Consider the following 13882-nt stretch of genomic DNA (forward strand, 5'->3'; position numbering starts at 1 on the left):
CAAAGAAATTGAATCACATTCATCATATACTGTGATCAAATCATTTCTAAGCCAGTATCCAAACAGCTAGAACCCTGTTTGACATTGATTTTTTTCTGTTGCTGGTGGTGTCTTGATGTAACTCTCCTAATCTTGTGATTACACTGCATGTTTGCTTCATGTTGCAGGTGGTGTACAACGGAAAAGAGCTAAACCATCCATTTGGAATCTCCCATTATCATAATTTCATCTTTTGGACGGAGTACATGAACGCTTCAGTCTTCCAGCTGGACCTATCCACTGGCGATGTCACTCTGCTGCGGAGTGAGAGACCACCACTCTTTGGCCTGCGTGTCTACGATGCACAGAGTCAGCAAGGTTGGCTGCTTTCTCTTCATTTACTCCTCATCCAGTGCCAGTGAACCATGGCTTCCCTAACAGAGAAAGTGGGTGCCTTGCACCGAAAATAGAACCACTCTGTGCCTCATGTCAAGACGTGTATCCCCTATTCAGCTTTCTTTAATGGGGAGTACTTTATATGATATATACACCAGAGATTTACTGTACTGGCCAAAAGTTTTAGAACACCTCAATTTTTCCAGTGTTTCTGAAATTAAAGCAAAGTAAAAAATAAGAATAAAAAATTGGAGATTAAGTTTTTGTTGAACTAAATTTAATCTAGATTTTTTTTTTCATTCAGCAGCTGAACACACTCGAGACGTTCTTCATACAATACAAATCAAACATTGTTCAGAAAATTTCTCCTAACACTGTTGCAGAAGATTCCACACATGTGTTGCACTTGTATTTGTCTTCTGTCCATCCGAAACCAGCTCCATGGGTTTTGGAGACTGTGCTGCTCTTCTATCACGTGAAGCCACCGTCTGGTTCTTTGCTTCTAATGTTTTGGCTCATTAACTTTCTGTAGGATGAACCCCAGAACAACCAGTCTGTGTTCCTTTGTTACTTGCCTTTTCTCACCATGCTGATAGTAATATAAAGTGCTACTTCCTGCATTACAATTTTGTCTTAATAATGCATCAGCAGGTGTAGTAACACAGTTTGTTCCAACATTTCCTTGGTACAGACAGAGGGTTTGTAAGTCGTCCGCAGAAGTCATCTGTAAGAATTGTTTGCATTAACTTTCAAGGCTGATTTCTATGAAAATAAACACATTTAAGTACAATTTGTACCTTGGGCAGTTCAGCACATACCATTTAAGATTATTTACTGAACTGAACTCAGTTTCAGTAACAACTAGAAAAACATATTCTACACCTTTTGACCAGTAGTATACATATATGCCAACTGGTGCCAAATTTCATGGTGAAAAGCAGTACTTTGATCAGCACTGACATTGACTTTGAAATCACTTGGGGCTCCACTCTATGAAGTAAAATAAGGTGACCAAGGTTTGGAGGGGTTTGCTTACTTCTGTAACAAATGATGATGGATTCATGCTGTTAGAGAACTGAAAAGAACAGATAGGACAGGGACTGGATATGGCTGACAGTGGAGAACTGCATAGGCCTCCACAGCAGGCATTTCCTTTGTTATTCCATAATAGGTATGTAAAAACCAGTGCTCAGACAGAACCTCCACAATCAGGGGAGATTGACACTATTTCTCTAAATGAAGAAAAAATGAATTGTTCCCAGTCCAGTGATGTGCTTTAGACTTGTGACGTGAGTTTGTTTCATTCTTGTGACAATGATTTTCATACAAGAACTTGCATGAAGATTTTGTTTAGGAAAGTCCCAAGTATATGATGCTGATAAATGGTTTGCTACTGTATGCACAGTGCAATTCACACCATGCACAGAATTTTTATTGGACATTTTTCCATTGTTCATGTCACCGAGTAGATTAATTGGCTGTCCAGTTCTCTGAGTATTACTGATTGGCTCTTACAAAACCAAATGCTTTATCTCATTGGCTCAGGCACTGCCTTTGCGCTCAGTGTTAAATGAAAGTGACAAAGGTGTCTTGTGCCTTAACTTTATATGTGACAGTATTTTCTGTTTTTTCATTTGGAGATTGTCCGCTTTGTCCAGAAAGACAAATTGTTCCTCCAAAAAGGATAAAAATGTCAAATGTCTTTCTCCCACAGTGTTCACAATAATTCACTTGACATATAGTTATACATCACATGACATAGACCCGGCATCTCTCCCTAAGACAGGGGTTTTGTAATAATCAGGTGATTTATTTTTATAGAATTTAAAGTGACCCCTGGACCTCTGCTATCCACTATACAGAATAGAGAATAGAAAAAACAACAACAAAATCACGTGTCACTTGAGGTGGGCTAGAGAAAATGTAGCTTTGAATGTGTAAGACACCTTATTTGGGATCTATTCTTCCAGGTGACAATGCATGCAGTGTGAATTATGGGGGCTGCGATACCCTCTGCCTTGCCATCCCAGGAGGCAGAGTGTGTGCCTGCGCTGACAACCAGGTCCTGGAGAAGAACAATGTCACCTGCGCAGGTAGGAGGACATAATGAATCAGACAGAGCAAGAGGCCTAAGCTCATCTTGTCCCAGCATACTGTAATACTGGCTTCATCCTATGGGACAAAGACCAGATAAGAACCTTATCTATTCACATGCAAATCTGCTAATAAACAAATAAATAAAGGTGAGAGAATTTCCCAGTGGTTTTCCAGAAATACAAGGTAAATCCCTGTTGTTACACATAAGGTCATGAGACGTTATTAACATGTTTTATGTGCTATTATACCTATGCCAATAATTTCACCCAAACACATAGTTCATAGGATGTCTCCTGTTGGTTTTGTCTCCCCGCCATTTCTCCCAGAAGCCTCCAGCAGTGGGTCAGAGCCACAGCGATGTAAAAGCGATGAGTTCCAGTGCCATAATCATCGCTGCATTCGGGCCTTGTGGAAATGTGATGGAGATGATGACTGTCTGGATGGAAGTGATGAGGAGAGCCACAGCTGCTGTGAGGATTTTAAAATTATGCTACAGGCCGACACACAAATATATGTACAGATAGCCTCATCATATGATACACTTAGTGTACATGCAGGGCTTTTCACCAAGCAAGGAAAGCCCAAGCTGTTTCTCTCTTTCTGTCAACTGTTACTCAAGTCGTTGAGGTCGGGGTGAAAAGTGTTCCTCCTCTGCGCTGCTGTCTCCCCTTTTGCTCTTGCTGAAGTGGTTTTGCTCTTTAACAAACCAGTCATGTAAACACTACGTTAAATGCTTGGATGCTGTTTTGTTTTTTTCTTTCCTACAAAGTAAAGTACGTGATACTATTCTCAAATATCTGTCTGGATATCATACACATCAACTATCATCTAACATGGTTTGTTTTAGTGGGTAGGGCTGTATGAAGGGACTTGTATGAAGGGTGTTTTAAATTGCAAATGTTGTCATGTGGTGAGTTTGCTTTCTCACAACCTGTTATTGAATTAAAATTAAGTTCAATAGATTGAAACAGCGCCTGTGATAAGAGACCCGATAATTACAGAATTTATCTGACCACTGGTCTCAGCGTAGCACGGTCTTGCAGCATCTGGCACTGAGATATTTCTTAGCACTACCACCACTATCTTAAGTATTAGGAATTAAATCAAAGGTAATTCATCATTTACACAGAGCTGTGTCACAATACCTCAGAACTACAAAGAAATTTGCTCACATTAATTTAGTATGATTTATGAGTGGTGTGGCTTAATGAATCTGAATGGTCAATGTGTAATTAAAGTTAAATGACATGATTGAAAAGAAAATAAGGAGTTTGGCTGCTACTTCCAGTGATGGATATTTTGTGAAAGTGGCTTCATGCAAAACAAAAAAGAAACTAAAACCTACTACCACTAAAACCACACAGCAAATATATTTAAGACTTCTGCTGAAGTCTTATGGAGACTCTGTCAATTAAAGGACTAACCACCGAGGAGAAGTTGAACGAGATTCTCATCTAAAATATTTCCTTTTATGTTTTTTTATGTTTCCTGATGCTGGTGCATCAGTACAAGTCTAGATTAGTTGAGCTAAGGATCTGTAAATAAACTGTATATGAACATTAACCTTTTTTTTCTGTAGGATCAAGAGAGATGATGAGCTGGAGAATAGATAAAGCTTTAATGTTAAGAAATCAAACAGTTCTAGCGCCTTTGCTACTACAGAAACTGAAAATGTGATGCTTAATGTTAGTGCTTTTTCTTTTTTAATTTGTCAATTACGATTACATTTTTAATTGATGCAAGAGCTGCAAGGCCACTGACTGACTTTTGATGTTTGAACTCTTGGCAGATAATCACAGCTGTCCCATTGATCAGTTCAAATGCAGCAACAATCGCTGTATTCCTAAAAAGTGGCTTTGTGATGGAACAAATGACTGTGGTAACAATGAGGACGAGGCCAATACTACCTGTACAGGTATGTACTATACCATCATTATGTTTGTTTTAGATGTAGTTTTGCTTTGGCTGCAGTTTGATAACTGTATTATTATATCACTTGAATATAGATAATACAGTGGAAACCGCCTATAGTGATCATATCTGTCCAGGTCAAATTGGTCACTATAAACGGATGGTAACTATAACAGATTTTTTTTTTTTTTTTTTGAGCTTTATAATTGTTACATGATTATAAAGTAATGAAATTGACAGCTTTGCTGTTTACAGATTTAAAGAAAAAACAACATGAGCAGCACTTTGGCCATCTCCTGCTCCAGGCCTAGTCTGAATGGTCAGGGTGAAAACATTACACTCCACTCATGTAACACATCTGCTGCTATGAGAGAGTGGGGATGATAATTACGCACTGTAAAAGTCCCAAAGCAGGAGCAGAGCAGGAACAGGAGAGAAAAATAACTAAGCATGGCAGTGAGTGCTCACAGCGCACACACACACACACACACACACACACACACACACACACACACACACACACACACACACACACACAATATGACAGTATTACAATTGCAGGCTAAAACAAAAGTTCTTTACATATGTTGTCATTTATGAAAAGACCCAAAATGAACACTGTAAGTGGACTACTAATTATTTAAACAGCATTTGTAGAAAAATGATTCTGCCCCAAATTCTATCCAATAGTTTCCACTGTATTTTGCAATTTAGGCATTTTTTACAAAAATTATTTGTTTCCAGTGGTTCTCTTTGCACACTGATTGATTTTCAAACTTTATACACTTGTTTGTCTCCAAACATGCATCAGTCATTTTGTGAATGTATACTGAAGTGTCATTTTCTGAAATAGTGATATCACCACAACATATTGTGATTTCAGCATATTGTTCAGTTAACTGATCTAGTTTTGGAATTGATTTTCATGAAGCTTATGCAAACAGTAAGAATTAAAGATTAAACATATCTCTCATCTATAGAGTAAGGCAATTCAAAGCATTTTACATAATGCATCAAAAGTATTAAAACAAGAAAGGGAAATGGCATAAAAAAATATTTTTCAGTGCTGTTTTCTGATGAGATTCTCTCATTTCAGATGTACTTTATTCATCAAAGTCTTGAACAGAGGTTTACTGTGCTGTCAAAGCAGTCATTACTGTTATAACTTGTGACTCCTGAGTAGCTTTAGTACAGTGCAATCAATCTCATTGTGTGAGAGTACTCTCCAGTATCAAAGAGCTGTAGCACCTACGTGGGGCGACTGTATGTCAGGAACACTTACGATATATCACATTGCTTCCCATGTCCTCAATGGTATCTCTTAGGAGCTTTTTATCCTTAGAGGATCAATCAACCTGCATTAGGCAGAGGATGATGAATGCTCCTTCATCGGCAGATTGACATGAATATCCCACATCAGCAAGAAATCACTTGGGTGCTGTCTGTGGCCAAGCATCATGTAACTGACAGCCCGTCAAGTAACAGCACATTTCCAATGGCCTTTACACCGTCCATGCTCTGTGTGATTGAGTGATAAGGAGTATCCACTGGGCGGACACTGATATCCTGATGTAGTAGTGATTATTAGCGTTGTTGTGCACATCCTGCATTGACTTATGCACATGTGATTGAATTAAGTAGCTTCTTTCGTATTTCTCAGCCCAGCCCTGTCAGGCCGACCAGTTCTCCTGCCATAACAGACGATGTATACCTCAAGCCTGGAGCTGCGACCGCGAGGATGACTGCGGGGACATGTCTGATGAAGGATCATGCAGTGAGTCACACATTGCCACATGTCACATGTGTCACTCTGTATGGATTGTTGCTCTAATGGGTCAAGATGTAAAATAGTCCAGCTGTGTGAATGAAACAAGTACTAATAAGAGCATTATGGCAAAGACTTTTTTATCATCACACGTGTTTTTGGGTTGTCCACCCATTCCATTCTGTGAAAGTGCGATGTCCCAGTCATGCCTTGAGGGAATCCTTTCAAATCTGGCACAAACATTCACTTGGACCTGATTGGATTTTGGTTGTCAAAAGTCAAATTTCAAGGTCACTGTGATCTCAAAAAACACATTTCTGGTCTCTTGAATTTGATATCTCAAGACTGCCTTTAGGGGAGTTTGTCAGATTTTTCACAAACATTCACTTGAACTAAAAAGATTAACTGATTAGACTTTGGTTGTCAAAGTCGCGATCACAGTGACCTCATGTTCTTGTAAATGGAATATATTAGGAGGGCTTGGAGGGAATTTTGTTACATCTGGCATAAACATACACTTGGATTAAAGGATGAACTGATTAGAATTTGGTGGTCAAAGGTCAAAAGTTACTGTGACCTCTCAAAAGAAGTTTTGAGCCATAACTCAACAATTCATACACTAATTATGATGTGATAAAATATAGGATAAAATGTGTATACAAAGTGATGACATTTTCTATCCAAATGGTCAAAGTTCAACTTCACTTTGACGTAATGTTCTGCAAAAACACTTCTGGTCCTTCACTGCCGTAACTCAGGAAGGGGAGATTGTGACCATATTTACTGCATTTGACTGGTTGGCGGAGGCATACAACCGTGAGGTGGTAATTCCACTGTCTTATAAAACATCTATGAGGGGTGAGAGGGTTGTTGATTTGAACTGAACTGCTAACTCAATGATTATGCCATTAGGTGTTTGTGTTGCTGTTTGAGGTCAAGATGTAGTATGGGCCACCCAGTGAATTAATCAAACACTAATTTAGGTATTTCAGGCAATCACTAATTATTTACTCATCACAGTTGTTAATGTTATACCTAATCGGAGGAGATTTAAAGTTACAATAAGTAAGATGTCTTTGTGCCTCAGTGCTGGCGAAAGCTACAGCCGGAGCCATTATATTTTTGGGTTTTCCATTTGTTCCATTCTCGTACATGAAAAATTTCAAAAATCACTTTCCATTCTGCACGTGGAACACTCTAAATGTGACTTTATAATTTATGTAGTCAACTGTGCCAGAACCTTGTAAACTTTTTTCTTCTTAAAGAGAAAACTTCAGGTTTCACCTCTAATGGATAGGGAGAAAATATGGATATGGATTCATTTGATGTAATTTGTTAAGAACGTTCTTTTTTTTTTTACATAATGTCTTTTAAAAGCAAAACTTGTAAAGCTAATAAAATTAATTGGACCTAGGCACTTCTGGCTTTCATTCCCATTTAACATTCATGTTGCAGTTTTCCACCTATAGTGCTGTTAGTGATATATAAAACATAAATCACATATACCAGCCCCCCCACCCCTGAGCCTCAGCACTTTGTGTTTAGTGGTAATCATTTGTAGCATGCTGACATTAGCATTCATCTTAAAGTAGCACTGTCCCAGTGTACAGCCTCACAGAGCCAGTATGGTGTGGCTGTAGACTTATAGTGTTGTTCTATATCAAGTTAGACACAGATAAAATAATTATTTTATTGATAATTATTAAAGATAATTATATCCTATGCTTACGTTAAAACAGGGAATTGAGAAAGGAAAAATAAAACATTTAAAAACCATATATTTGGAAAGAATTAAGTTACTTTTACGCAAATGGTTTCAGAGAATTTCAAACATCCGTATTGGTTGATGCATCACTTGCCAAACAGTCAAGCTCTTTGAAAATAATGCTGCTCACAACTACTTATCATTTTTGTTACTTCTTGAATATTTCTTGAATATGTCTCTTTCACATGTATCACTTAATAAGAGTGAGAGAGTTTTAGGAGTTGATCTACTGATGTTTTGTTCTTTAGACCAAGAAGTAGACATGAGCTCACTGATGGCATTAACTTAGAGGGCTGGTGCTGAGTAAACGGCATACTTTTGTACAGTAGTTCACTGTTCTTAGTTGTTTCTCAGTGGTATTATAATCTCAGTCAGCTGCAGTTGGTAAAAAGTTGCAGGCTGTGTTTTGGATTAATCTTGGTAAATATAAAGGAGGAAAATACATGGCACACCATGATGGCCTGAGCTTTGCGAAGTTCTTTGAAGTTGAATTTAACCTTTTCTTTATGGAAGGGAAAAGACCGTTTTAGGCAGTAAAATATGTTTTCAGCAGGGAAAGTTGAACTGGATGAATTACCAGCATGCATTTAAAAGATGGGGGTAAAGGTTTAAAGATTCTCCCTTAATCACTATTTGTACTAAATCAGCCTTTTACAGTGATTGATGTTTGCGAAACGCTGCACTGTGCTCTATCGCCCCAGCCTCCCTTTGTGTGTCCTAAGCTGCTTCAATACACAGTCACAAACAGCCAGGGTGTAAGCAGTAATTAAAGTTGCTCATGCTCGGCTTCATTCAGTCAAAATCAAGCTGTGCAGCAAAACATATTCTCTCCCATATTGTTGTCTGAGCTTCCTCAGGCATTACTTCTCTATAGGCACTCTACTGTGCAGCTTTGGCAGCTCACTTAGCTTCAGTGGCGCTACTGTGGGTTTTGGAACACCTGAAGCTCAGTGGTGGCCGCCTTAGAGATTGATGCTAATTTGGATTTTGTTTGTCAGTAGTTTAGTAGTTGTCACACAGTGTCTCATATTTGGCTCTCTGTTCACTTGAAGCAGTCATTATTAATGGATGCTGGTGTTTCATTTTTAGCCAAGCTCACTGTTTGCTTGAAACCTTCATTATTTATGGATGTTCGTGCTTCATTTTTAATGAATGTTAAATTCCAGCCAGTCATGCCCTGTCAGTGAGACCTAACACATTTGATGGAAATATAGAAGACACTTGTCTGATAAAGATACAGTATGTCTCTGCGACAGTGCCTAAGGTATTTCAGGCAGCAGCAGTAGATGCCAACAAATCAATTCAAATGAATACTTTTCATTCTTTTCATTTCATACTGAAGTCGATAAAGCTTCAGGCATCCAGTAAGGATATTTTAAAAGTTCTGTATGTACAGTATCTTAAAATCGGAAACAGGACTGGTATCTGATGGGAATACAAATGTTGATCCTAACAATGTCATTAGACCACAAAATGCAGTAGAATCTGTATTCCTATACCTCCTGCAGCACTGCTAGAGAATATTGATGCTATAACAGTGACCAATTTAGTTCATGTAGTCTCCTTGACTGCAGTGATGGATGTTGGATCAAATATTGGCTGACTACAGAGGTAGTAATTTGCTCTCACCAGCTTACGTTGTCAAGTTAAGTTTGCAAACGGTATATAGCTCAGTATCACATATATGTTGTCTCAATTGACTGGCCCAGATCAGTAGCAAAAGCAAAAACTTAAAAAATAAATAAATAAAAATGCAACACAGAGACATCCCTTTCCAGACTTTGCAGGGGGTGCAGTGGGAGCTGTTAAAATAGACAGTTTCAGAAATGAAAAAGTGGCTGGGACTGCATGGTGACTGTTGAATTTCCAACCAAGTCAGTTAGTTGATGAAAGTATTCACAAGACAATATCTATCAATCTACAAATACATCATTTCTCTTTCCCTCTTTACCACCAACCCCTGATATGGACCCAGCTCATAGTAGTTTCAGAATCTATGTCATCTGGATTAAAGATCATGCACACTCACCATGATGTGTCCATTGGATTGCAACTGAAAGCTGTTTTCTATTATATTTCACCCAAAACAACGGATGTCAATTGTAGAATTGCAGTGTAAATACTGTATGTCTTTAAGTTGGATTGGACTGGTAGTTGATGTTTATCTGTTTGTAAACCTTTCCAGGCTTCCCCACCTGTGAGCCCCTGACCCAGTTCAGCTGTTCCAATGGACGATGTGTCAGTGTGAAGTGGCATTGCGATTCAGGCAAGGCCAAGAACAGAAATCTCTTGATTTTCTAACATTACATTTATCAGCCATGGTATTTTGTGTGTTTGTTTGGTCACACCTTTCATGAGTGTTTGCGTATATATATGTAGATGATGACTGTGGAGATGGCAGCGATGAGGTGGGCTGCATCCAGTCTTGCTCCAACACCCAGTTCCAGTGCACCAGTGGACGTTGTATCCCAGACCACTGGGCCTGTGATGGTGACAATGACTGTGGAGATTTCAGCGATGAGAACACGACCTGCAGAGGTGGATCAGCCCGTAAGAATGCCAGCATTACCTTTTTAAAATGCTGTGAAGTATTGAGTCAGATAAAAAGTACGTAGACTAACACATCCCCTCCAGCATAAGACAAATCTTGTTATCATTCATGTTTTACATCAAGATATTAGTAGTATGAAGCCAGCTTATTTATAATGATCCCATTATATATTAAGTTATCACAAGGATATGCTCCCTTTGAATTTCATGAAATACTGTATCTGCTCTGCTTCGAGGCAGAGCTGTCTGCCAGCACCTTTGTCAGGGTGGAGTTGCCTTTATATCTGTTTCAGTGTGCTAATGATTTTATTTGCAATTCTAATCAATGCTTGAATTTAGGTGCTGTAATTACAAGTTTGACAATTAATCAGCTTGAGTCCAATAACTTTGTTTTCACACTCACGTGTGACTAATCTTATCTAGTCTGTCTGGGGGAATTTTACCATCAGGAGTTGAATCATTTAATCTAATTACCACAGAAACCTCATGCAAGCTCCTAGAAAACTCACAGCTCACTTGCTTGTCACTAGAATGTGTAGACTATTCATCAAACCATTTCCTGATGGGAGCTGCAGGCTTCTCCACTCCCCCGTGCCTGCTTTTACCCTAGGGGACTGAATCTGTCTTAGCTTTGCTCCGGCTGTTGAGGAAATGTTTTTTGGATTTGACTATAACATATTAAGTTTATGGATAATCAGATTCCGAACATCATATATACTGAATTAAAAATGCAATAACACAATTTAATTTATAATGCTGTTTATTATGCAGTTATGTTATGTTCTCTTGGTTTTATTTGGTTTAGAAATTCTTTGTATAATTTAAAATATACTATTTAATTTCCTATTAAATGATTGAGGGATATTAAACCATTACGGAAAACCCTCAGAAAAAGTGTGATGTATTTCTCCCAGCCATATAGCATTCTTTATCATAAGAGGATATATGCAATGACTCCAATACTTGCAATGCAACACATACAACATAATGGTGTAGTGGTACCAGTTTCTTTTATTTGTAATGAATCCCTGCTGAAGAGAGATATAGTGAACATTAAAAGAGACAGAAACATCTTAGAGACGTAAAACTTAAATGCTAGAAGTGAAATAACATCCCTCTTTGGAACTCACTGACCTATTATAGCTGCCAAGTGCCCTGCTTGCGAAGATAAATATTTGTAAACAGTAAAAGATGTCTTGTAAAATAATAGTTCAATACTGCCGTGCCTATGCCCATGACACTGTGCTGTAGATTCGTGAAGCACTCGTAAAATGACTCTTGTTTCAGTGCTGCCACCTGTGATTGAGTGCAGTGGGGAGGAATTCCACTGTGTCACAGATGGAACCTGCATCCCTGAGCGCTGGAGATGTGACGGAGACAAGGACTGTGAAGATGGAAGTGACGAGAAAGACTGTGAGGGCACCAAAAGGATGTGTGACCCCAAGGCCAAGTTTACCTGCAAAGATACAGGTAGTGAGGACAGTACACTGTGAAACGACACAAGCTATTGATGCTAAAGATGCAAAAAGATGCTAAAGGTGGTGTTTCCTTTTTATTGACAGTTTTAGTTATATATAAATCTTGTCCAGTTGATCAGTTGTCTGAAGCAGATGTTAAACTTCTAGCACAAGGGACGTCTGACTGAACTAATGGATAGAGGAAGGACAGTGAGTATAAGTGAGGCACATCAAAAGAGACATAGTCCGATCAGCTTACCTGATTGACTATTGTTTCACATATAGAAATCACTTAAAGAAACAAAAGACAGAGATTCATCATTTTACCAGTCTGTATGTGGGTTATATCCTAGAAAACGATCCAAAACAATTCACAATTTCACTTTTAATTAAACATGATCGTCTGGATTTTTATCAAAGCCTAAAGCAAATGTAGTTTATCTTCTTAACCTTCACAGAGGAAGCTGTAATAAACAGGATATATTCGACTAAATAAAAGACCGTCTTTACTCCAGTCTCTTTTTTTGGTTCTTTAGAAAGGCGGAAAGAATCTTAATCATTTCATGGGCATTTTTGTCTCCATCAGTTGTAAATAAGGCTGTAAAATGGCTCTTTCCTTTCATAAAAGCTTCATTTTCTGATGACGGGCTTAAGAAATATCAACTGTGGAGCAGCACAATGAAGTTTTCATGTACTTGTTCGAAGAGTTAAGAGAAACCATTTAAATGGTCTTTTTAAACAGCCTCTTGTACCCAAGCCCAACATCCACGTTCTTTCAACAACTGAAAGCAGAAGGTCAGAGAAATGTTCTTTGCTTTCTGTTTTTAACTCTACAGCTTTCTGCTCATCCCTTGACAGTATTATCAAGAATGGAGGCAGTGCTGCATGGTGAAGGGTTGCTTAGACCACACAATTATTATTCACCCTAATTCTGCAGTGTCACACCCCTGTGCACTGGTGCAGTTTGCTCTGTCCTCCCCAGAAGAACGGAGTGCCCTTTCTAGCAATACTCAAAGAGGCTTTATAAAAAAGGCCATTTTAACTGTTCAGCTGAAATACAGGGAAAGATTCTGTTTCTATATTTCCGCTTATATTTTACTTTACTTGACCTTATCTTTATAAGGCAAACATGTCAGAGTACATGTGGATGCAAATACACATGTAGAAGATAAAATGCTGACAATTATATGAATTTTCAATGTGGACAACAGTACAACAAAACAACCTTGGTATGGTCATCTGCACACAGGTTTATTTGTTGTCAGTGTCCATTTGGAAAAATATATGTAGAAAAAAACATATAATAAACCTACAACAAGTAAACACAAAGAATAGGTGAGCTTACAGTAAGAATAAAGTAGTAAGTATTTATCCAGCAGTACATAAAAAATTAGAAAACAACTTATCTTGAACAATTCTAACATTTTGTAAAAGAGGGATGTGTTGAGGTCGACTGTCATGCAGAGCATCCACTGTTCTCAGGCTCAGTTCAGGATCACTGCTATGCTCAAAATGAATGAGTTTATTTGAATAGTGTTTCCAGCTCTTACCCCTTAACATTTTTCTACCTATGTGCATGTATTACACATGAGTTAGAAAACAAAAACATGTACAGGATGACAAAAAAATGTGAAGATATTTGCAAAGTTGATAATGATAATAATGAGCAAAGTTCTTTTTTTAAAGTTATGAGTATTTTTGCCTTTACTTTTGATGGTACAGTGAAATAGACAGGGGAGTCAGAGAGACTGAGGGGATGACATGCAGCAAAGGGCCATGGGTCGGTTTTGAACCCGTGGCCGCTGCGGTTAGGATTAAGTCCATGTGGTGCGCACTCTTCCAGGTGAGCCACCGAGGCGCTCCCAATAATCAGCAAAGTTAAACAAAAAAAAAAAAAATCAGCAAATGAATTTACTCATGTTATTTAGAAATACGGGAAGGACCACCATAAACAAAAAAAGT

General features: G+C 38.3%; 1 protein-coding gene across 1 annotated transcript in view; it reads left to right on the forward strand.

The window, feature by feature from the left end:
• lrp1b (LDL receptor related protein 1B) overlaps positions 1 to 13882 on the forward strand; it is a 265608-nt gene that overhangs the window by 144225 nt on the left and 107501 nt on the right. The window contains exons 18-25 of the mRNA XM_022741314.1: positions 168 to 357; positions 2346 to 2468; positions 2802 to 2942; positions 4262 to 4387; positions 6044 to 6157; positions 10099 to 10179; positions 10293 to 10463; positions 11751 to 11933. Coding sequence (XP_022597035.1) covers positions 168 to 357; positions 2346 to 2468; positions 2802 to 2942; positions 4262 to 4387; positions 6044 to 6157; positions 10099 to 10179; positions 10293 to 10463; positions 11751 to 11933 — 1129 coding nt within the window. The remainder of the gene's footprint in view (positions 1 to 167; positions 358 to 2345; positions 2469 to 2801; positions 2943 to 4261; positions 4388 to 6043; positions 6158 to 10098; positions 10180 to 10292; positions 10464 to 11750; positions 11934 to 13882) is intronic.

The sequence above is a fragment of the Seriola dumerili genome, unplaced genomic scaffold (assembly GCF_002260705.1).
Source record: "Seriola dumerili isolate Sdu_G_001 unplaced genomic scaffold, Sdu_1.0 BDQW01000052.1, whole genome shotgun sequence".
Lineage (NCBI taxonomy): Eukaryota > Metazoa > Chordata > Actinopteri > Carangiformes > Carangidae > Seriola > Seriola dumerili.